The following is a 23,159-nucleotide window of genomic DNA, read 5'->3' on the forward strand; positions in this document are numbered from 1 at the left end:
GGGGTAGAAAACTCCGATGACACATGTTTTGCGGCATACTCTAAACAAGCCTTAGGCTGGCAATCTGGAAATCGGGAGGCTATAGCCATTTCCTCGAGGAAGGGGCTGCAGTCACGGCACAAACCTATCAGTACCTTATGTCGCATACCTCGGGCCGAAGTCATGATCACGACGTTTGACCAAGGCGCGAACAGGTGGACAGTTGTGAATACAGACCAGCTCATGATCATAAATTGTACGGAGAAGAATGTACGGTCAAAAAAGGTCCAGAATGTACAACGAAAAGCCCGCGCATGTAGTGACCGTCCCAGGCATTGGCGCTCCCCTTCCCTGTTCTGATGAAGACATCCCACGATCTAGCTATTGTAGACAGCAATGTACTCTGCCTGCAGCGTGCCCCCAGAGATGGTGTTCGCAAGCGGCGTCTGGCTGCCGAAGTTGTTGTTAGGGAAGGCTCCGCCGATGGCCAGGTTCAGCAGGATAAAGTGCGGGTTGTGCACGCTCTGCGCCCACACATCGGCCGGCAGGTCGGTCGAGACGATCTGCCAGAAGAGAATGCCATCAACGAACCACCGCACAGCCTCGAGGGCCTGCGTACGGTCAACCTCGAGGGTGTAGGTGTGGTAGTTGCCCTGGCAGGGGCTGTTGGGGCACTGCCGGCTGCCGACGAGGCCGTCGGTCTCACGGCAGGGGCCGCCGGGGTTGGTGCCGCAATGCATCACGCCCCAGACGCGGTCAATACCGTTCACGTTCTCCATAATATCAAACTCGCCAACGGACGGCCAGTTTCTGTCTGCTGTCAGCTCATGGCACAGGATGAAAGGTGGCGGCGCAAAGAGCAGGATGAAAAAAACGTACTGGTAGTTGCCACGGTAGGCGCGGCCGAGGGTCCAGAAGGCAGGCCAATAGCCAATGCCGTTCGACCCGACGACGGGTAGGTTCAGGCTTGCCTGGATGCGCATACGACCACCAGGGCGCGCAACGAAGTCGGAACGCTGTGACTCGATGCGTGCCGACGTCCACTGCCCAGCACTGTTCTTCAGAGCCGTGATCTGAAGAGCGCCGTTACCGTTGAGCTTGAGGTTGGCGGGGCTGCTGGTGTAGGACTGGATCTCCCAGGTTCCCCACTGGGGAGGACCGCCTGGGTACCCGGTGCCTGTGTCGATGATCCAGTTGGAGGGGTTGGGCAGGCTGTTGGCCGTGCCGACAAAGTCGTCGGACCAGGTGAGAGAGAATCCGGGAATCGAGGGGACGGCTGCGCGAACGGCGGGGAGAGCCAGAGCGGCGGCGAGCAAGTGGGCGAAAACCATGCTGGTCGGTTAGCTGTGGCTGCCGTGTGCTGTTGGAAGCACAAACTTACATGGCGGTAGTGACGAAGGTGCCTTTCTACACACAGAGTCGCAGCAAGAGGAGGCGTGCTGGATGCGAGGACGAGAGGGCTGGTTTGCTGGGCTGTCTGCTGAGGGCTCAACATCAAGTCGCAATGAAGCACGACTCCGGATCGTACTTATAGTTCTCGATCACGGCCCTCCTTGTCGGCACTCAGTCAACTTCATGATGCCGAACGCTCCTCTCCTGTGAAGGCATGACTCTAGCCCGAGGCCGAGGAGCCCGCCCACGACACTCTGAGAGAATATGCGCCGGACGACAAGGGGGTAGGAAAGTCGAGATCACGCCGCGAGACCCATCGGCCCGCCGAAAAGTTGACACTGGTCATCTAGACGGAGGGGCAGAAAAGGCCCTTCTCCAGGATGCGACCCTATCACCAAGCTTGGCGCCAGCAGATTGATGTCAGGGGCTGTCAGTAAAGCCGCGGGACCTGGCATCTCATGATGGGCAAGGTAGGATCGCGTCTGTTCAGTAAAGTGACGGGCCAATGGTCGCGTGACTAAGGCGCGAAGAGAAGGTCGACACCCCGGGCGGCAAAACGGGAGTGCGTCCTGATCGGAGCTAGGCTGGCTGCCAGATCGTGGGGACTCCAGGATCCAGGGCGTTCTGCTGATCGATCTTGAGTCGCAGGTGTGCGGTGTATGGTACGATCAGACGGTGAGCGGACGGGCCCATGTCCACGAACACGGTTAACTGAAAATTCGACTCGGGACGCAGTGGTCGTCACTTCGCAATGTTGATCGGTTTTGCACCTTGGAGACGCGCCTTACGGGGACACAGCCATGCCGTGGGCAGACAGAGCAGACAGATCCGATCCGATCCAGGCCGGCGTCTATGCCGGCACTGGTGGCTGCTCAAGGCTTGCAGAGGCGATCGGGGTAGAAGCTTATTCGCGTGCCTGACTATCAGTGCTCTTCCCCAGGTCCCGCGGGCGCGGGGTTCACATGAAGCATTCTCGACAGCCGACACTTGGCCAGAAGGGGCAGCAATGCCGACCTAGGCTTCGGCGCTTCGCCGGCGAGGTTGTCTATCCCATGCATCAACCTGATGTGAAGGGGTGCCTGACTTCTTGACTCGAACATTTGCAAATGCAAGTTCATGAACAACGGTGTAGACGAGCGGTTTTGAAAAAGGAAAAAAGGAAAGCATGTGAAGCGGGAACGGCGCTTCGAGCGGAAGAAGAGTTCCGCAAAGTCGAAAGCATGGCAGAAGACTCTGGGCGCGCTCTTGACGCCCGCGACGGGCCGATAAACATCTGGTCGCGTGGATTGGGCGGCGGGTTCGAGGGTGTGGTCATTAGGCGAATTCACGGTCCGGCCGAGTGTGTGTCGGACGCGAGGCAACACGCGAGGCAACACGCGATGGGGTGATTGGGGATGGGTGCCGGGGGTCGTGATGTTCCAGTTGAGGGGGAGGGGAAGGGGGTGGTGGTGTTTAGGGGGGAGCATGGGGTCTGTACAACATGATGCGCCGTCCGGGTGCATGAGTCAGCAGAGCAATGCATAAGTTACTGCTTGTTTCCTGCCTTTTGGAGCACACCGTACCTCTTGCCCGGTCTGCCAGCCTGCACCTGCCTGCCTACCTACGGTACCTCCAATTCAATGGCGTGTGGCAGGCAAGAGCAGGGCCAAGCCATGCGATGCGCTCTGACCATTAACGAGCCTTTCATTCGTCGCTCCTTCCAGTTCAGAAAGAGCCAGAGCGGCGGCACCTTACAGCTACACGTAGCTCACTGGCACCTGCACTCGGACTCGCATTCGCACCAGTAGGTAGGTGCGAGCCGGCTGGCCAGTTCGCCCGTCCTGGCTTCTGGGTTCACTGCGATTGATAATGCACAGCATGCCTACTCATTCTTCAGAGGCATCCTTCGGCCAACTCGTGCCGCATGGGCTGCCCATCTTCAGCTGGGGCTGACGTTGGCATCGATGACGCCCATACACCGAATGTCAACTTGGCCTGATAAAAGAAGAGCATGTGGCACTGTGAAACAGCGCGTAGTTCCCGACAAAGTTTCCTCCTGCCGTCAACAAGCTCCAGACTCATACCACTACTCCTTACTGTCTTGTTTCACGTTCTTCTCAGGAAACCTCATCAGGACGCCTTTGTACAGAAGCGCTTTTGACTCGACATCGCCCACCTCTTCCGACTCGAGGCACCGCAGCTCGTCTGCACTCGCTGGCCACTGGATCTCTCTCTCTCTCTACAACAACCATGTCCCGCTTCTTCCCGCACACGGCATTCGCGGAGGACCAGCCGCTCGCCCGCACCATTCTCTGGACCCACGTCCTCACGCGCGCCGCCACCATGGGTTCCATCCTCGGCCTCGGCACCTTTGCCCTGCGCTCAGCCGCCGGTTCCCGCGTCCCCTTCCTCGCCTACGCGCCCACTGATGCCGCGACGATCCGAGCTTCCACGACCCTCGCCAAGACGGCCGTTCCCTCGGCGAACCCGTCTGCACACCCGCTGCGAGCCGCCCGGCTGCTCGGCACGGTGGGGTCTGCGACGGTCGCGACGGTGGGCATCACAGCGCTCGTCACGATAGCGCACATGTGGGGGAGGGACGAGGTCGAGTGGCTCGACCGCAGCTGGAGGCTCAGGGCCAACCCGTTCCAGACGGAGGTCGATGACTGGACCTACGGCACGAGTCTCGCGGCGTTGGGCATTGCAGGTGTGGGCTTCCGCAAGCAGATGGCCAATCTCGGGTGGAGGGGCCTTGTTGGTGTTGCTGGGCTGGGCAGCGTTGTTGGGACGGTGGGCTACATGGGTTGGAGGCACGGCATCAAGGGCGGCACGTTTGCTGCATGATGTACAACCGCTGCGTGTGGTGTACGATGCGGAGACTTGCGAAATGCTGGTCGGATGAGCGTGGTGTAAATTGAAAAAGATCGCTGTTACCATTCATGGTGAAAGAAAAGATGATTAGTGATGTCCCCAGATCGGCATTCGCAGTACATGTACAGCTTCCCCGCGTCCCTCCACATGGACAAAGCTCTCGCTCAGCCTGGAGAAGGAGCTACGAGCTGCAGGTGAGCGCCGAGCACGGCACCCCGCACCTTGGTTGGTCCTGCTTCCTTAGCTGATCGTCGCCTCTACCTCGGCTCGCCAGCTCATACAAAGGCATTCCGTTCAGCTTCAATTCCCGTCGATGTGTACGCAACTAGACCAGGCCTCCAACGAGTTTTCCGTGCTCTCTCCAGAAGGATTAAAATTGGTCCCAGACCACCTGCTAGCTGGCTATTGATAGACGCTGTATCACCGCATCCTCCATCACCATGGGCTCCGATACTGCCTTGCGCAAGCTCTGGGAGCACCCTGATCCCAAGAGCACCCAGATGTACAAGTTCATACAACAAGTCAACCAGACGCACTCTCTACACCTCCAAGTGAGATCCATTCCCTCACTCGTTCTCTCGCTGTTGAGCTGACCATGAATAGACCTTTCAAGACATGTACGCCTGGTCGTGTGCCAACCGTGCCACCTTCTATGCCCATGTCTTTACCTTTGCCAATATCATTCATTCTGGCGCTCCCACGAGCATCGTCGACGAAGCGGCCCCGATCGATGCCGTCCCCGTCTGGTTCCCCGGCGTCTATCTCAACTTTGCCGAGAACCTGCTTCACACGCGCACATCTGCAGACCCCAAGGATCACCGCGGCACCAAGGACAAGGAGGATGACAAGATTGCGCTGACCGAGGTGCGCGAGGGCAACAGCGCCGTTCGAGACGTGACCTGGGCCGAGCTCAGAAGAGAGGCCGGGCGGCTGGCCTCGGCCATGAAGGCGCGGGGCGTGACCAAGGGAGATCGCGTCGTCCTCGTTGGCGCCAATTCGTTCGAGACGCTCCTCGTCCTGACAGCAACGACATGGCTCGGTGCCGTGTTCAGCAGCTCGTCCACGGACATGGGCATCAGCGGTATTTTGCAGAGGACGGTCCAGGTGAACCCCAAGTTCATCTTCTTCGACGATGCCGCCCTCTACAATGGCAAGACGGTCGATCTCCGCGACAAGATGGCCGGTGTCGCCCAGGGCATGAAGGAGTGCGATCGATTCGAGGGCATCGTCTCCATCCGCCGCTTTGAGAAACCCCTTGCTATTTCCTCCATCCCCAAGGCCGAAACGCTCGACCATTTCCTCGAGTCGGCGTCGGCCACACCACCCCCTTTCGTGCACGTCGGCTTCCAGGACCCCTTTCTCATTTATTACTCCTCTGGGACAACGGGCACGCCCAAAGCCATCGTACACGCCGTCGGAACGCTGCTGCTCAGCGTTGCCAAGGAATCCCGCCTGCACGAGGACGTGAAACCCGACTCCGTAGGTCTGCAGTACACCACGACCGGCTGGATCATGTACCTCGCCAACGTGGCGCAGCTCCTGTTCGGAGCCCGCGCCATTCTCTACGACGGATCCCCCTTCCAGCCCGACCTCACAACCTTTATCCGCATCATGGCCGAGCAGAAGATCACCAAGCTCGGGACGAGCCCGCGCTGGCTCTTCGAGATGGCCAAGGCTGGCATCCGCCCAAAGGACGTTGCCGACCTGTCGTCGCTCCGCATGGTCTCTACGACGGGCATGGTCTTGTCAGATCAGCTATTCGACTGGTTCTACGACGAGGGGTTCCCGCAAAACGTGCATCTGGCCAACATTTCTGGCGGCACAGACATTGCGGGCTGTTTCGGCCTCATGAACCCCCTGACGCCAGTCTACCGAGGCGGAACACAGGGCCCCTCCCTCGGCGTCCCGATTGCCATCTACGACGCCCAGCTGCCCGACGGACCCGGGAAGGAACTCCCCGTGGGCGAACCCGGCGAGCTCGTCGCCACGGCGGCGTTCCCGAATATCCCCATCTATCTCTGGGGCGACGCCGCCGCGCGCCCTGGCGCCTCGACGCTGAACACGGCACCGGCGGGCTCGCGCTACCACGCCGCGTACTTTGGCCGCTTCGACCACGTGTGGGCGCATGGAGATTTCTGCGCCATCCATCCCGAGACGGGCAACGTGTCGTTCCTCGGCAGGGCCGACGGCGTGCTCAACCCCTCGGGTGTGCGTTTCGGCAGCGCCGAGATCTACGCCGTCATCGAGAGACGGTTTGCCGACCGCGTGGCAGACAGCCTGTGCGTGGGGCAGCGCCGACCAGAAGACGCCGACGAGAGCGTCATGCTCTTCCTCATGATGCGCCCCGGGCACAAGTTTGACCGTGAGCTGGTGGAGGGGGTCAAGGCATCTATCGGAAAGGAGCTGACGAAGAGGCATGTCCCCCGCTGGATATTTGAGACGCCCGAGATTCCAGTGAGTTCTGCTTTGTTTTCTTTTCTGTCATGCTCAATGCCACATGCCAAGTTCTCCAGGGCTGTGCTTTTTCTTGAAGTGGAATCGATTCTGACAAAACGCAGACAACTGTGAACTTGAAAAAGGTCGAACTGCCCGTGAAGCAGATCGTGTCGGGACACACAATCAAGCCGAGCGGGACACTACTGAATCCGAAGAGCCTAGACTACTATTACCAGTTTGCCAAGGTCGAGGAGCTGGTGGCTGGGAAGGGGAGGCTGTAGAGAGGGTCTGGGATATGGGATATGGGATATCTAGGAGTCAGAGAGGTTCATGTCTTGCCACCCATAGAACAACAACAGCAAAGGCGGCTTGCATAGAAACGAGCATGGCGTGGCGATCACCAAAGATGAGGGTGATACTGGCCTACCGTTCGCCCATAGAATGAGTATATCGGAAGTGAGTCGCAGGCCGAGAAGAAGGCGAAGAGAGTAGTACAGCCTGCCAGCCAGGTTGTCAGTCAATTCTAGAGGAATCCACTGATCACCTTCTCCATCTTGATTTTCGCGAAACCACAACCTCAGAGTCACATTCCTTGTGATCGCCGACATGCTGTCAGAGCTGGCCCGAGGCCCCCAGGGTGTGTCAGACAGTTGGTCCGATCAAACAGCCCTTCGCCCGCCCGGCATGTCGGATCACCCAGATCTGATACCGCGGTTCATACGACGGGCATCTTAAGCATACTTCGGCGATCAGATGCTGATCCCGGCGCCGATGCTTCACCTGCGTGAATCGTAAACCACACACACATATACACAAACACACAGAAAACAAGGGCCCGCCAAGCCCGCCACCGCTGTATCACGGAGGGGAACGAACGCCAAACACAAAACTGCCTCATCGGCTGTGTCGTGAGCTCCCCACCTCCAACTGGCTGGTGTTCGGCAATCCCAAAAGAGACATGTGCAAAGAGCGTCGACGACGGCCGAGGCGGCGCTGCAGTCGGGTACCCGACTATCAGAAGAGCTTAGATCAGTGACGCCTCGGCAGTCAGCGTGCATGCGAAGTGCCAGCCATCATCGTGAATGGCATCATGCTGCAAGGCAGACAGAGAAGTGTAGGAGTCATCGTCTCAACCTCGGTTCCCCATGTATGCTGGTAGGCATGGTGTACAGCATGGAGGTCCCAGAAGATGACGCCTCGACGCTCAGCCAGCCCAAGATGCGAAGTGACGTTGGCACCCTCTTCAGCTGCCAGACACGATGGGCCGTGATAAGAGTCATCGGAGGCACATCGGACGTCCAAGACGCCTCGCGACCCCAGGGAAAGAGAAAGGGAAAGGGCGCCCCAAGCCAACCGAGGCAAGACCCCTCCTTCTCCTCCGATCGAAGCTGCTCTTGGCACGCTTTCCACGTAGGAGCTCCGATATGCGGGGTTGGAACCTTGGGGGAGGAAGAGCTCACCTTGCGCATGTGGTATTAGCGTCAAGCCTCAATTGTGCGGGGGAGAGGAGGCCAAGAGCACGACCACCCACAAGCTGGCCAACTGCGTGCGTGTTGAGGAACATGGCCCGTTGAGGGAAAGGCCCCCTCCCCATAACAACAGCCTCAGCTCACCCGCCTCCACTCTCCGCATCCCGCCCAAAGAAGAAAGGGCGTGACGCAGCCTGCTGGTGCAGCAGCGCTTTCTGGCCGTCTACACCTCTCCCCCCCATCGTTATGCGGGGTGGAAACTCAACAGTGGGGAGCAAGGGGAATGTCGGGAGATGTCGGAGGAGAAATTGACATGACGCGCTTGTGATCCAGTATGTAGGCCAATGGACTGAGATGCGCATCGGCCAAAGTGATGAGGGGCTGAGCTGTGCAGTAGTGTTGTTGGCGTAGAAGAGGATTGATTGATTCATCGGGAGGTGAGCAAAGTGTTGATATCAAGCGGTGTGTGTGTGTGTGTGTGTGTGCGTGTGCGTGTGTGTATGTGTTGTTCCTCAGTTCAGTTCGTCAAGTTGGGGTAGCACTCGCGGATGCACACAATTGGGGTCAATGGCATGGTAAGAGAAAAAAAAGGGGGGGGGACAATGTCTTGCCGGAGGTGCTCGCGTGAGCTGGGGAGGAGACTGGTGTAGCAGCAGCAATTCGTGCGTCCGAAGTCCCCCGACCCAAACAAGGCTGACGGGGGAGACCAGGACGTTGACTGGCATGTGCCCCATATGCCCCATCATCGTTCGTCTGGTGAGCAGGTGAGAGCAAATCAAGGGCCCCATCGTGATCCATCGACGATGTATCATCTGAATCCTCGTAGCTCACTTGTATGCTCGTGTACACGCAGCGCAACGTACAGACCCAGACAGACCGAACAGCGGATCGACTCCGCAGGGGCGCATCAGACATCGAAGGTCCGGTAGTTCCTCACTGAACCTGGCACGCTCCACGGCTAGTCAAAGTACAGACACGACGAGATGGGGATGGACATGGGACGGGCGAAAAGTTTCATCCTCCTGACTCTGGCCTGAAAGGTCCGACTCGCAACGTGCAGCCCCGGCAGCTCGCCCGTCCGCGGCATGACATCTCAAGGTTGGGCGAGACGGGACGAGCCTTGGCCGATCGTCGCCATTGTTACAGGGCAGAGGCAGAAACCTCGCTGCCGTGATTTCCAGTCTGCCGTCCCTCCCTCCCTCCCCCTTTCACCCCATGTTTGAGGGCGGTGGAGAGACATGGCCAGCATGGTGATCATACGAATCTGAGTCTGTGTTTCAGCGGCCGCTGGGTTTCTTTGACTTTGTGATCGAATCGGCCATCGAGTCCGTGTTTACGAGCAAGCCTGACGGACTGATTAACAGCCGCAATGTTTTGGCGGTTCCAGGTCCCAGCCCAGCTCCTGGTCCGGTCAGTACCAGTCACAAACCGTCATGATTGTTCGTCTGCTGCAGGGCGAAAGGGCAACACGGACGACTGCCGATGGTGGTTGCCGCTAGTCGTGCCCCTGCCCTCCACATCGGAACAAGTCGGGAGGAGTGTTTTCGTCTTGCTTCGCAAAGACTGCCCATGGGCCATGTCGTGATTCCCCAATTTCACAGGTCTCTTGGTCGGGAAGCGCCCGTTTGGCACCATTTTCTTAGGGAGGCTTTGTCAGAAGCCTCCATTAGGGGGCCACATCTTCTTGGGGATCATGCAGGCAGGGCAGCAGGCAAACAGAAAAAAAAAACTCTGAGAAAGCGGGTTGGGCCGCCCCAGGTGAAGAGAGAGAACTAATCCGAAAGACGCTAGCCTGCCATGTTGAAGCCAAGAGGCCTGGCAGTAACACCACGAGCAGGGGGGGTTGACTCCGTCATGCCGGGCCCGCCAAACGAGCATTACTAGCCAGATCCAGCTGTTCAGGATGACTTGACAGCAGTGTCATTGGCCCCTTTGTTCAAGGTTGAACACGCGAGACAGGGGCGCCTTATGCAATCGACCCTCCCCGAATCCTGCCCACCCCCTGCTGCCAGCCCACCCCTTTCCCCAAGAAATTTTCGTCTCCAAAAGCCTTGCGTTTGAGCGTTCCGACTTCACTTCGAGATCTTCAGGGATGGCCAGACAGGACGAACAGAATGAAGGGGAGTAGTACTCCCTTTGACCCCATTCGGAATTCTGCGAGCGGGTACCTTTTCAGTCTAGACTCCTCCGTGAAGCGCCGGTGCTGACGCGGAGGATTTCTCCTGGGTTACTCCATCTCGAGCACGACGCATTTGGGGGAGACCACTTTGACGCCGGTCCGGTACCATCGGACATCGGCGAAGTCTCAACCAACATGGACGAAGCTAGTAGGCGAACGAAGGAAAGCGAAAGAAGAACAAACCATCGACAGGGATCGAGGTACGCACCTTGTCGGTGTGTCCTCCTCCATCGGTGGCCGGTACGACCGCCAGAGGCAGCCCGGCCCCGTTCAGCCTGTCAGCTCTCAATGTCTCGGACCCTACCAATGTACACACTGCTGCAAAGCAAGAGTAAACGCAGGGGGTGGCCTCAGCACTGACAGGCTGACGACGGTATTGGACATTGGACATTGGACGAGCGCCGTCACGGACACCCAACCCAACCCTCCTCACCGGTCCATCGCTCCCACGCCCGGAGGCATGTCCCAACAAAAAAAATTGGGATAACCAATCTGCGAACCAAGCAAGCAAACACGTAAAGCAGGCAACGCAAAGCACACCCAGGCATGCTGCGCCGGACCTCGCGAGGGCCTGATGTACGTAAGAGTGTTCACCCGGTGGAGAGGCGTCCGTCTAGCTGGAGGGGGTAAATGCTTGACCATGCTGGGCCTACCAAGTCATGCAGTCCAATAAGATCGGGGAGCTCACCGTCGGTGAGGGTCGCGAACGCTGTGAGGGTCTCGTTGGGGGGGGCACTTTTGGGGTTGCTTCTTCCCCAGACTGCGGAAGGCGGATGCGCTAGAGGCGTGTTGGCCCCCTGTCATTGGATCCCGAGTCCGATCCATGGCCCTGCAGCTGGGCCCCCTTCCCAAGTCCAAAGCCCAAAGACCCAACCCAGGACCCAGCCGCAGCGACCTAGAGCCAGCGAGCGCTGCTGGACCTGAGTCATCGGCCCCGTCCAGTGCCAGGTTCAAATTTCGGTGCCGTCCCACGGAGGGCCGGTGGACGCAGGTTTGGGTTCGAGAAAGAAACACAGACAGCAAAAAGGGAAGAGAGCACACGACAGGGTCTCCTGCAGCCGACTCTTGTTTTCGTTCCGACATTCTCCATTCTCCCAATATTACATCGGGCAGCAACCAAGGCGAAAAACAAGACGCTGGACGACATTGAGCCATTGGCACAGACCAACTGACACCGGGAACTGGACTGAACGCGCAGGCAAGGGCAGACAGAGCTCATCTCGTTCCCCGGCCCCTCCTTCCGGATTGTCTTCTCGCTGCTCCTTCACGTTCCATTGCTCAAGGCTGCTCCTTCTACAGTACAGCTGCTTCCGCCGCCACCCCTTCTCCAAATCCTGGTTCCTCGCGGACGCTCCTGTCTCCTCAGCAGTGCCTCATCGACATCTCATCCCGGAGGCACATCACACACCCTCCTTCCATCCCATCTTTCTCCCCCCCTCCTTCTTCCGCGGCTGCCATCCACCCCCACCCCCCTGCTCTTTCTGTTTCCGCCTGCCCCAAAGTACCGGTACCTGCTACCCCTCGTGAAACTCGCTGCGCAGGCTTTGCGACAAGGCCCAGCCTCGAACTCACGATCCCCTCGCCGGGATGCGCCAAAGTCTCGGTACTTGGCGGGCCTTGGGTGTCCCTACCCCAATCGCCTCCGTCGGACACGTCAAAAGCCGCCTTTTCCTCACCTCTCGAGGCAGGTGTATTGTCACGAGCTCTCCCTTTCTTTCCCATCAGTCTCCGTCTCATTCTCGAGCATTCACCTCGTCCTCTCCTCTCTCTCTGCGAGCTGCCGCTGCTGGTCCCGGCGCCCGTCCCAACACTAACACCAACACCACCACCACCACCCTCTCCGTCCCGTCCTCCTCCACCCCTAATCCCAATCACACCTCCACCTCTTCAATGGCGTCGTATCCCTACAGTGCTGCTAGCTCTGATATATCCACGCCTCGGTCATCCTCCCCCGCCTCCTCATCGTCCGTCATCTCCGCTCGCTCTTCCCGCACGTCTATATCTACTAAGCGTACCTCCATATCCAGTCGGAGAATGACAGACTTCAACCCTATGAACTCTGTCGACATCAACGCCATTGAAGAAAAGATGAAGGCCGCCGCCCTCGACCAGCACCGGGGCTATGCCCAGAACCACTACGGCGAGGTCCAACAGTACCGCAGCACCGACTATGTCCCCAAGTCGTCAGCTTGCGGTTACCAGGTCCTCCGCGAGCCTGCGTGGAACAAGGGTCAGTCTCGTCCTTCTCTTCTCCCTCTCTCCTTCTTCGCCTTCCCCTTCCCTCTCTCCACCCCGACTGACATGTCTAGGCCTCTCCTTCACCCCCGATGACCGTGTCTCCAAGAACCTCACTGGCCTCATCCCCCACGTCATGGAGAGCATCCAGACGCAGAGCGCCCGCGCCATGAAGATGATCAACACGCGCTCAACGCCCATCGACAAGTACATGTACCTCTCGACCCTCAAGGACCAGAACATGGACCTCTTCTACCGCGTCCTCATCGACAACATTCGCGAGCTCATGCCTCTTGTCTACACCCCCACCATTGGCGACGTCTGCCTCCAGTACTCCTCCCTCTACACGCGCCCCGAGGCCCTCTACATCTCCATCAAGCAGCGCAAGTCTATCCGCACCATGCTGAGGAATTGGCCCTACCCCGACCCTGAGATTTGTGTCGTTACCGACGGCTCTCGGATTCTGGGCCTGGGTGATCTCGGCGTTAACGGCGTTGGCATTTCGGTAGGCCAAATTTGCATCCCATGGTCACGGGACCCCCCAGCTAACTCTTCACAGATTGGCAAGCTAGCCCTGTACACCGGTGCCGCTGGTGTCAATCCCTCCAAGACTCTGCCCATCGTCCTTGACACGGGCACCAACAACGAGGACAACCTCAAGGACCCCTTCTATCTCGGTCTCCGTCACAAGCGCGTGTCTGTGGAGACGCAGCAGGAGTTCATGGACGAGTTCATGGAGGCTGCCACTGAGGTGTTCCCCAACATGGTTGTGCAGTTTGAGGACTTTGACACTGAGAAGGCGTTCAACTACCTCGACCGCTACCGCAACAAGTACCGCTGCTTCAACGACGACATCCAAGGCACTGGAGCTGTCGTTCTCGGTGGCTACATTGGTGCTGTGAACCTGTCTGGCGTTCCTCTCGAGGAGCAGAGGCTGGTCTTCATGGGAGCCGGCTCCGCTGGTGTTGGTGTTGCTAAGCAGCTCGTCGAGTACTACACTCGCCGCGGCCTCAGCGAGCAGCAGGCGCGTGAAAAGTTCTGGCTTGTCGACACCAAGGGTCTTGTCACCCGTGATCGTGGTGACAACCTGGCCGAGCACAAGAAGTACTTCGCTCGTACCGATAACAACGGCCACCAGTTCCGCACTCTTGAGGAGGTCATCGAGTACGTCAAGCCGTCGGCCCTGGTTGGTCTCACGGCCACCTTTGGCGTCTTCACCGAGTCCACTGTCCGTGCTCTCAAGGCTTCTGTCGACTCTGGCGGCCTTGGCCGCCGTCCCATCCTGTTCCCTCTGAGCAACCCTCTCACCAAGGCTGAGTGCACCTTTGAGCAGGCTGTGCAGTGGACCGACGGCAGCGTCATCTTCGCCTCGGGCTCCCCCTTCTCCCCCTTCACCATGAAGACCCCCGACGGCCAGGCCATCACCTACCACCCCAACCAGGGTAACAACGTCTACGTCTTCCCCGGCCTTGGTCTCGGTGCCATCCTCTGCAAGGCCACCCACGTCACCGATGAGATGGTTTACACCTCGGCTGCTGCGCTCGCCGAGTCACTCAACGCCGAAGAACTCCACAAGGGCCTCATCTACCCCAGCATTGAGCGTGTCCGTGACGCTAGCTTGGTCGTTGCCCGTGAAGTCATGAAGGCTGCCCGCAGGGAAGGCGTCTCAAAGCTCCCTGAATCCCAGTGGGTCGAGTGGGAAGAGTGGGGCGATGTCGCCCTGACTGCCTACATTAAGGACCGCATGTATGACCCCATGTCGTTCGGTACCGAGAAGGCCCGCTTCTAGACGCACTGGCAGGAACAAAAAAAATGGAGTGAGGGGAGAAGCAGTGTCTCCCGGGTGTAAGCGGTTGAATTTGACTGGCGCTGCACATGATTATTCGTCGATGAAGAGAAGGAAAACATTTGCGCCACAGAATCATAGTTTCTGGCAGAGCGCGCGACGCCACGCGATGCCGAGCGCCTGATCCTCAGGATTGGGAAGGCATATATAAGATACCAACCTTTCGGATCTCAAGAGTTGAGATAGCTTTACTTTTGGTTAGACGGACCTTATCTTTACGAAGGTACCTGATGGGATAGATTGCTCCAATGAGCTAATACAAGTATTTATGAATTGGATTATCATTATTATTTCTCACAGCGATGAAGTGAATGACATGGGCATTGACGGGAGGCTCGATGTTACAGGAGGAATTCAAAGGCAGTACCTGGGGATTGGAGGCCGGGATTTCGGAAAGCAAGCGCATGGAAATTCCGCATCCCGGATTTTCTGTGTGTGACATGCCCACCTCCGGCCGGCATTAAATGTAATGCCTCTCTTCTCTATCAGGTCGACTTCCAGGGATTTTGTGCTTGCTGGGACCGCAATGCAGCACTTGTATCGATGGGTGTCGCTGGACTCCAAGAGGGCTCAAGACGGGCACTTGTAACAAGGGTGCTGACGCCTTAGGATCTCGAATCTTGAGCGTGGAGAATACGCATGGTCCCTACATGAAGTATCCGAAGCTCATTCGGAGCAGTTATTAAAATCGTGCCTCTGCTATTATTAAGCTTGATAATGATTATAAAGACGCACAAGCTTGTCATGCCGAGGGCGGAACTGACCCGGAGCTTTCTCAGGCTGCCAAACTGGTCAGGCTAGCAGACTATCCGGGTTGTCGAGATGATGACATTGCAGGATTGAAGATTGACAAGCATGCGCACGGCAGTCTCGTGTCAGACTTCGGAGCCTAGACGGTCTCCGTCGCGGAGAAGTGGGCCCGTCGGAGCGGACCTGGCGGAGTTTTGTCATGTGGGGAGACCTTTGAATCGTCGCTGTGACAAACACCAAGCATGTAGCAAGGCAAACCTGTTTAAAGAGCTGTCGTTCGGCACCTTTCTGTCGCCGAACGTCCGGATCGCGGATCACGACTTTGTTCACATCTAGTTTCGCCGGCGTAAACTCAAACCTATACCATGAAGATCGGAGTCCTTGGTGCCACCGGCGAGACCGGCGCCTCCATCGTCAATGGCCTCCTTGAGCACCCTCACCCTTTTGTAAGCATGCCTCGGCCAAAGTTCGCTCGGCAAACCTTAACGAGCTGCACCAGGAAATCACGGCCTTCACTCGGCCATCCTCTCTCCAGAGCTCGGCCAACGAGGCACTCCGCACCCGCGGCATCAACGTCCAGCCCCTGGACCTAACGAGCGACCCCACCGCCCTCGCGACGGCCCTCGCGGGCCTCGAAACGCTCGTCTCCGCCGTCAACTTTACCGGCCTCGCCTCGGAGCCCGCCCTCGCCACAGCCGCCAAGGCCGCCGGCATCGCCCGTTTCGTCCCGTGCTTCTTCGCCCCGATCGCCCCGCCCAAGGGCGTCCTCTCGCTGCGCGACATCAAGGAGGACAACCTGAACCACATCAAGAAGCTGCGCCTGCCCTACACCATACTCGACATTGGCTGGTGGTACCAGCTGACGCTGCCGCTGCTCCCCTCGAAGCGCAACGCCTACGCCCACGTCGGCGGGCCGGACCTCATCGTCGGCGACGGGGCCACGCGCTTCGCCCAGACCCACCTCGACGACGTCGGCCGCCTGCTCGCGCTCGCCGTCCTCGACCCGCGCACCCTCAACCGGTCCGTCTTTGGCTTTGGCGCGCTGACCTCGCAGACCGAGGTCTTTGACCTTCTCGAGCGGCTGAGCGGCGAGACGATTGAGCGGGCGTATATTGACGCGCAGACCGTCACGACGACGTGCGAGGTGCTGTCGGTAGCTGACCTTGCCCTCGGCAGCCCCGAGTGGTTCAAGCGCGCACAATTTGAGTACTGGAACAGCTGGGGCCTGCGGCGCGACAACACGCCCGAGATGGCGGCGTATCTCGGCTACCTCGACGCGCGCGAGCTGTACCCCGATTTTGAGCCGCGCACCCTCGAGGAGTATGCCAAGGAGGTGCTGGCGGGAGAGGCCAGGGGGGTCTATGCTGAGATGAAGGCTACAGTTGCTGCTGGTACCAACTCGTAGCCCATGCCACGAAAAGCATCATTAGAGATAGAACGAACGCTGACGAACTTTACCCCACACTATTACAGTGCATCGTATGTCATTCACGCCGCAGTGACCCATGCACATGGTGATATCGAAAGCTCGGAAGTACGACATGCTGGTTCTCTAGCCCGAAGCTTATCTAACTTGCTCTGTCATAACCTCGAATATCTGCTTTGACAGAAAAATGAAAATGGGTATTGTATGCTCTGTGCTATGAACAATGAGCCGCCGCCAAGAAAACATGCAGCGCCAGGGAAAATACAAAAGTAAAAGAGATATGGTAGTAGAATGATCGTATGAACGAAGGTAGGAAGGTTGAATGAATGTGTGTGGTAGGTGTGTATGTGTCGATGGCGTGTCAGCCAGTGAAAGTGCAGTAGGTGCTGTGTTTCGTCTAGTTTTGTGTGGTGTCGTATCGGCTTCCAAACGCCGGCTCGCTTCGATATGCAACGCACGCCATGCTCCCCAACGTGCCACCCTGGTCCGCTCCTTTGCCCTAGAAAATGAATGTCCGCTCTGCCGCTTACTTACTGTAACCAGTTCATCCTTTCCGGAACAGTCGTTTCGTGCCGCCAACGCGACCCATATCCCCAAACCGTCCATCCTCTGCTGGTTTGCGCTCTCCGCTGGCGATGCGCACTTTCTGCTTGACGCTCTCCACCCAAGCTTTGCTCTCCTCGCTCATTTCAACCTTGCGACCTGTGGGGCCCGCAAGGCCCAGCGACGTGTCCTCCTCTGCCCAGCTCAGATGGGAGCTGGATCTTGACCTTGAGGATCCATCTGACGATGGACCATCCTGCCCTGAAGCCTCTTGCGGCGGAGCAGGTGTCTGCGGCATTTTGGGCAGGGCGGGTGGTCTAGCAGACGATGCCATAGCGGCAGACCTCTCACCAAGGCTGCTGGCGCCGAAAGACCTCCTAGTCTTGCGAACATTCAATGGCGCCACGGGAGAGTACTCCATAGCAGACACTGGCCGACCCGGTGGACTGGCCGTTGATGCTCTGGCAGAAGTCGCTACACGTGGCAGGTCGCGTACCTCAATCTTCGTATTGGCGTCGGGATTCCCTGATCTTCGTCCGTGGTGTGTAGCATACTCTTTGAGGTACTCGCCCAGGTCGGCCCAACCGCCACCAACACGAACCATCACACGCTCGCCGTTCTCGCCAACACATCTTATGAGTAGCTTAATTGGGGCTTCGCCAGTGGATCGCGATAGGTGATATACTTTGGTGTCGGTACCTTGTTGACGCTTAGGGCGGGGATTTTTGCCGTACGCCGGCGCCAGCAGAAAGGCTGGAGTGGATGCACGGGTAGAGGCCCGCGTCGATGCTCGAGATGACAGGTTAGACGCGCTTCGTCGAATGGGATCCCGGAGAGGCTTTTTGGCCTTTTGAAAAGGTAGGTCCGGTGGAGGTGGGTTAAGGTTGACCCTGCTAGGAGTAGATCCAAGCTTGATGTTGGCAGGGATAGACTGCAAAATGTCGCTGATTTGCTGTCTAAGGTGCTCGTCACCTCCGATCGAATTTCTGTGAGGGCTTCCAACATATGAGACGGTCTCATCAAGATCTTCCTCGATGAAGGAAGATGATGGTTCGATGAATGAAGAGGATTGCAGGTCGTCGTCATCATGGATGGGTCCCACCATCGGGCCGGCACTGTCGTCCCTATAACTGGGACGTGGGGGTGAGCTGGACGGGCTACGAGAGTAAGACGTGTCTCTTCGTCGGGCGAATTCCGGGAATGTTGATGTGTCTGGTCCATCGGATGCAGGCGGCGAAAGCAAGTCACTGCCTTGTTCAACAAAAGGCTTGCGAGGCAGCGGTGGCGAAGCGGAGATTTCAGGCATGTCGCTGAAGCCATCCTGGCTGGCAAACCCATGAATCACAGTCGAAGAGCAAGAAGCAGAGCTGGAGCGTCGGCCGCCGTGAATGAGTGGCGGCAACTCTGGCTCGTCATCTGAGCCGGCAGAGAAACCTGGGCTGCCTCCTGGACTATCAATGGGAGATGACTGACCAGTATCCTCAAGGATCTGAGCGTTTAACGCTTTATGTGTTTGTTGGGAAACCGGAGTATGGGATGGTGAGCCTAGAACTTGGCTCAGAGTTGCAGTCTGTGTGCCATTGAATGCCGAAGGGGATGGCACGTCGTATTTCACCGGATCAACATCATCTGCCGAGCCGTCATAGCTTTCATACCGCTTGTGAAATGAGACGGGTGTCCGGAGAGGAGATCGGGAGGGGTGCCCCGAAGACGAGTTCATGTCTTGAGCCTTGGGTTCGAGTGTTGCCGAGAGTCGCTGCGACTTAACAGGCGTCTTCGGAGGCGTCATGTCTCTTGTTTGAGTTTCGGTATCCTTGTCAGATGAGACATCGTCGACGACATCGTCAATCGGAGGCTGAATGGTGATGGGTACAGGTGCCGCGCGCGTACTGCTTGATGATATCGAATCCCGTAGCTTAAGGGGAGAACCATCTCCAATCGTCCCAGTCGTGGCCTTCTGCATTGGCTTTTGTGGAGGGTTGATGGCAGCTTTGGCCCGTGCCGTCTTGGCCCATTCTGCCTCTCGGATCTTTCGCTCACATGCCACATACCAAGCAGCATACCCATGCTCTGTGGCTTCCATGCGATCGATCCAGCTCTCGGGGACTGTATCAGTCTGACCCTCAAGGCTATCTAGCATAGCATCGAGGTCACGGCCAGGCCTCGTGATCTTCTTCTGCAGAACTACCTTCATTATGTCAAACTCAGCATTGGTCAATCCAGGTTCCTGGCCAGGGCTGCCGAGTGCTGACACGGGGTTTCTTGGTGGTGCTGAAATGACACTCCATCCCGACTCCAGCGCAACTTCAGCGTCGGTTATGGCGGCGAGAAGTGATGGAATGCCACGCAGCACGGTGATCCGAATTCGCCAAGTATTCAGCATACGGCTGAGCTTGGAAAGATTTGGAAGGGCTTGCATGATGATTGCTGTGATCACAGCAGCCAGGTCGTCTAGCCGGTTGAAAGTTGCCATGGATACAATTGGACGGCCAGTGTCGGACAAAGGGGTCCCAGGTCTTGAAAGCGGGAGAATGTGGTTGTGCAAGACGTGCGTCTTAATATCGTCGAGCTCTAGGTCGTCCAGCTCGTGGGAAATTTGTTCGACACGGTCGTCGTAGGCCGCAACATCATCGGCGGCAAGGCTGCCGAGGAAGATACTGCTGTCTCTGTTGTCGCAGCGAATCGTCTCCTTTAAGAAGAGTTTCTTTCTGGTCGTAGATGGCGCCTCAAAGCCGGCTGAGCCGCCATCGGCAGGCCATGGCCATTCGAGGAGCTCATCGAGCCACTCGTAGATCTTCTGGCTCGCTACAGCCGTCCGCATAACAAAATCTCGCTCGTTAGCTGTAGCGGCATCGAGACATGCTTTCAGTGAGGGTGTGGGATGGTCCAGGACATCGACTGCAGACAAGGGCGTCAGCTGGCTGAGCAGGTCGTCGTGTAGGCGCTGGCGCGTGGGGGAGTGCTCGTCGGACAAGCGGTACTGGCGCCTGGTAACGGGATTGAGTTTGTAGCCAGGCCCCGGCGGTACGGGGGTTTTGAGAGGATTGCGATCGGACATGATGGCGGTTTGGCGGTGTTTGTTGCTGCTGCTGCTGTTGGTTGGTCAGGTTAGTCGTCCGTCCGATGTGACGCGTTCGGTGGCGTCAGGCATGGCTCGCGGATTGTTATATCGGCGGAGAGGCAGCGGGCAGGCTGATGAAGGCCATCGTTGTCGAAGATGAGGTTGACTTGGAGGACGACGTTTCGGGTGGAAGTGGTAGGACAGGTTTCGAGAGTTCTCGTAATGAGCGTAGGCGTGGGTGTTGGTGCTGGATGCTTTCGGCAAGGTAGGTAGGTAGGTAGGTTGATCGGATGGGGGGGAGGATCGCTCTGGCTCGCCTTTCCTGAAGCAACTGGCCCTCTCGTTTCTTTGTGCAACGACAGGCGTCGCCGCTAGGTGACGAGACGGCAGGCGACAGGCAGGCACAGAAGAACGTGGTCTGTGAAACCGGTCGCACCTTGTGTGGACACGAGGCAACGGCGGTGCTCTAGATTGATGATGTCGGCGGCCTGTGTTCGAGTTGGTGGGCTGAAGGAGCGGGAGGAGTGGCTGAGAGGAATGTCGCAAGGGTTCATCAGGCAGTGACAACGCGCGCAGGTGGCAGCTTCCCCACGATGCAATGCGGGTACCGGGATGAAAACAGGGCTCACGCAGCCCAGAGTCACGTAAGGTGAGCAAGCACGACCCCCGGGATCGCCGCTGCTGCAAGACACTGACGCAGAGAAGAGAAGGAACGAACAAACGCCCAAAGCAAACGGGAGGTTGTCAAGGTGCGAGATCAGAGGAAAGGAGTTGTTTGATGACTCTGGCTGGGTCGCCAGCAATCGGTCACCGGGTCAGGCTGTCCTAGACAGAAGGGTTTTAATGAGATTTGCTGAGATTGATTCGCGTACCGCCAGCACCATTGGATCTTGCATCTCAATACGGCCATGGGTGATTATGCGACAGGGGTCTTTGCGAGCCTCTCTGCTCCACTGCCAGCGCTGGGCTGATGAGGTGATCCATAATAGGTGGAGTATACATACAGTAGAGTTGGCTTGCATTGTGCTGCATTATGCACAAACCCCAATGGATCCTGTTCGAAACATTCTCAGGATGCTGCGCCCGACAGTCCTTTTCTCGCATCTCACCGCAGCAACAATTGCTCCAGATACTATGGCCTGGGCCTGCGATTCATCCAGCTTCCTGGTCATGAAGTTTGCTCGATCCACCCGATATGGCAGGTCTGCCGCAGGCAAGCCTAGGTTCATCCCATGTTTTGTAGACATGGGATGACGGACCCTACCAGGACCCTACCAGTGCCCTTCTCCGGGGTACACGAATCCCAGCTCTTTCAACGTCTTGGCCTGCGTGCCGTGTTGCTCAAACCGTACTTTGGCATCTGCAAAGATGCTGCGCTCCCACCTGCTCTCGTCGTTCCAAAACGGTGCCTCAAGCCCAGCGGGAGACCCCTCCAGTGCCCAGTCGTGCAACTCATTAATATACAGGCCATCCCCGCCATGTGTCGGAAACGTGTGTAGGTTCTCGCCCCTCTCTTCACGGAGACCCCGCTCCCACTTCTCTTGTTCTTCAACGGGTGGCAGGAGCAACGAGTTGGACCACACGGCCGCCACGACAGCCGCCTGGGCTTCCGACAGCGGGAATGGAACCGCCTTCATCAGCAACCCTGGGAAGACCAGCGTCGGGTGCTGTATCAGGAACAGGTGCTTGTACAGCCCGAACACACCCTTGCCCTTGGTTAGGAGCTTGGGCGCGAGCCCAGGGAGGAAGGGATAACTGAAGAGAAAGCCCGTGCAGTATATAATGGCATCTATGCCGGACTGCACCGAACCGTCCTTGAGCCGGATGGCCTGTTGATCAGGAAGAAACTCCACAATCTCGGCAATCTCGGACGCCCCGACGTGCTCAAGTTTGTCAGCCGGGGTCGGACTGCGGACTGATATAAGCGTCTGGGCACCCACGCCGGTAATCTGTCGCGCAATGTCAAGCCCGGAAGGCCCGTTCCCAACCACAACAACTCTTTTGCCGGCGAAAGGCTCCGGGGTTCGATAGTTTTTCGAGTGGATAATAATGTCCGGATGAGTCGTGTGAAAGGCTTTGATGTTCTTGACTTCTGGTAGAAACGGCACCGAGTAATGACCATTGGCCACGACTACAGCATCGAAAGTTTCCTTGATGGTTTCATCGACCACGGTTGACTTGGCTTTCAATATCCACCTATCTCTCTCAGCTTCTTGAGTTAACTCAACACTTTCGACCTGAATGTTGAATTTGATGTGAGACCGAAGGTCCTCTGCATAGCCCCCAATATAATCCTGAATGGTCTGGCGTGAAGGGTAGGCCCAGGCGTCCTGGGGAAATGGCCGATCCTTGTAGTTCATGAGAGAGCCTGGAATGTTGGCATGGAGCGTCTCGTACATTGGCGAGGGAAATATGGGTGCACCACCGGTCTTCCGTGGTGGCAAAGGCGCCTCCGGAGGACCAAATGGATCTGTCTGAGGAACACGAACCGACCCGGGCGGGTCTCGGCTGTAATTCCAGACACCGCCAACTTCGTGCTGTTGTTCGAAAATGACGACTGATGTAAAGACATCACGGTCCAGCAAATATCTGGCTGCCGCAAGACCACATGGTCCAGCACCGATAATGGCGATCTTCTTGATATCGAATGGAAGAGGGGCGTAAGAACCCATCGAGAGACCCAGCAAGGACCGCGTATACTGCTAGGTGCCGGTGTAGGCGTCTTGGAAATAGTCCGTTAGTTGATCAAGAGCGGCGACACGACTGAATGCCTTTGAGATGGTGATGGCCCGATGATACAGTGAAGAGATCAACTCATCAACTTAAGCCCTCAGATGGAGTGACTCGAATCATGGACACAGCAGCAATTGGCGCCCTGTATATGCTGACTCATCCGCCAATATTCGGACGATGCGAAAGACGTGAATAGCGGAAATGATATTCTGGACGTCGTTTGGTGTTCTTCAATCGCATCAGCGATGATTTACAGCAAA

General features: G+C 57.5%; 7 protein-coding genes across 7 annotated transcripts; 4 read left to right on the top strand and 3 right to left on the bottom strand.

The window, feature by feature from the left end:
- Positions 1-356: 356 nt before the first annotated feature.
- On the bottom strand, positions 357-1,310 carry D7B24_007401 (uncharacterized protein; the record flags this gene model as incomplete). The annotated part of the gene is made up of 1 exon (XM_028641511.1): positions 357-1,310. One exon carries the CDS (start codon positions 1,308-1,310, stop codon positions 357-359), a length of 954 nt encoding a protein of 317 aa, XP_028498636.1.
- Positions 1,311-3,600: 2,290 nt separating this feature from the next.
- On the top strand, positions 3,601-4,194 carry D7B24_007402 (uncharacterized protein; the record flags this gene model as incomplete). Its single annotated transcript, XM_028641512.1, has 1 exon — positions 3,601-4,194. The coding sequence occupies one exon, from the start codon at positions 3,601-3,603 to the stop codon at positions 4,192-4,194; it is 594 nt and encodes a 197-aa protein (XP_028498637.1).
- Positions 4,195-4,661: 467 nt separating this feature from the next.
- On the top strand, positions 4,662-6,938 carry D7B24_007403 (uncharacterized protein; the record flags this gene model as incomplete). The annotated part of the gene is made up of 3 exons (XM_028641513.1): positions 4,662-4,772; positions 4,825-6,675; positions 6,780-6,938. The coding sequence occupies 3 exons, from the start codon at positions 4,662-4,664 to the stop codon at positions 6,936-6,938; spliced, it is 2,121 nt and encodes a 706-aa protein (XP_028498638.1).
- Positions 6,939-12,339: 5,401 nt separating this feature from the next.
- D7B24_007404 (uncharacterized protein) lies at positions 12,340-14,329 on the top strand (the record flags this gene model as incomplete). Its single annotated transcript, XM_028641514.1, has 3 exons — positions 12,340-12,535; positions 12,615-13,045; positions 13,100-14,329. The coding sequence occupies 3 exons, from the start codon at positions 12,340-12,342 to the stop codon at positions 14,327-14,329; spliced, it is 1,857 nt and encodes a 618-aa protein (XP_028498639.1).
- Positions 14,330-15,501: 1,172 nt separating this feature from the next.
- On the top strand, positions 15,502-16,541 carry D7B24_007405 (uncharacterized protein; the record flags this gene model as incomplete). Its single annotated transcript, XM_028641515.1, has 2 exons — positions 15,502-15,582; positions 15,627-16,541. 2 exons carry the CDS (start codon positions 15,502-15,504, stop codon positions 16,539-16,541), a joined length of 996 nt encoding a protein of 331 aa, XP_028498640.1.
- Positions 16,542-17,106: 565 nt separating this feature from the next.
- On the bottom strand, positions 17,107-20,163 carry D7B24_007406 (uncharacterized protein; the record flags this gene model as incomplete). The annotated part of the gene is made up of 1 exon (XM_028641516.1): positions 17,107-20,163. The coding sequence occupies one exon, from the start codon at positions 20,161-20,163 to the stop codon at positions 17,107-17,109; it is 3,057 nt and encodes a 1,018-aa protein (XP_028498641.1).
- Positions 20,164-21,437: 1,274 nt separating this feature from the next.
- D7B24_007407 (uncharacterized protein) lies at positions 21,438-22,838 on the bottom strand (the record flags this gene model as incomplete). Its single annotated transcript, XM_028641517.1, has 1 exon — positions 21,438-22,838. The coding sequence occupies one exon, from the start codon at positions 22,836-22,838 to the stop codon at positions 21,438-21,440; it is 1,401 nt and encodes a 466-aa protein (XP_028498642.1).
- Between the last annotated feature and the right edge of the window lie 321 nt (positions 22,839-23,159).

The sequence above is a fragment of the Verticillium nonalfalfae genome (assembly GCF_003724135.2).
Source record: "Verticillium nonalfalfae strain VnAa140/NRRL 66861 chromosome Unknown scaffold_6, whole genome shotgun sequence".
NCBI classification, from domain to species: Eukaryota; Fungi; Ascomycota; class Sordariomycetes; order Glomerellales; family Plectosphaerellaceae; genus Verticillium; species Verticillium nonalfalfae.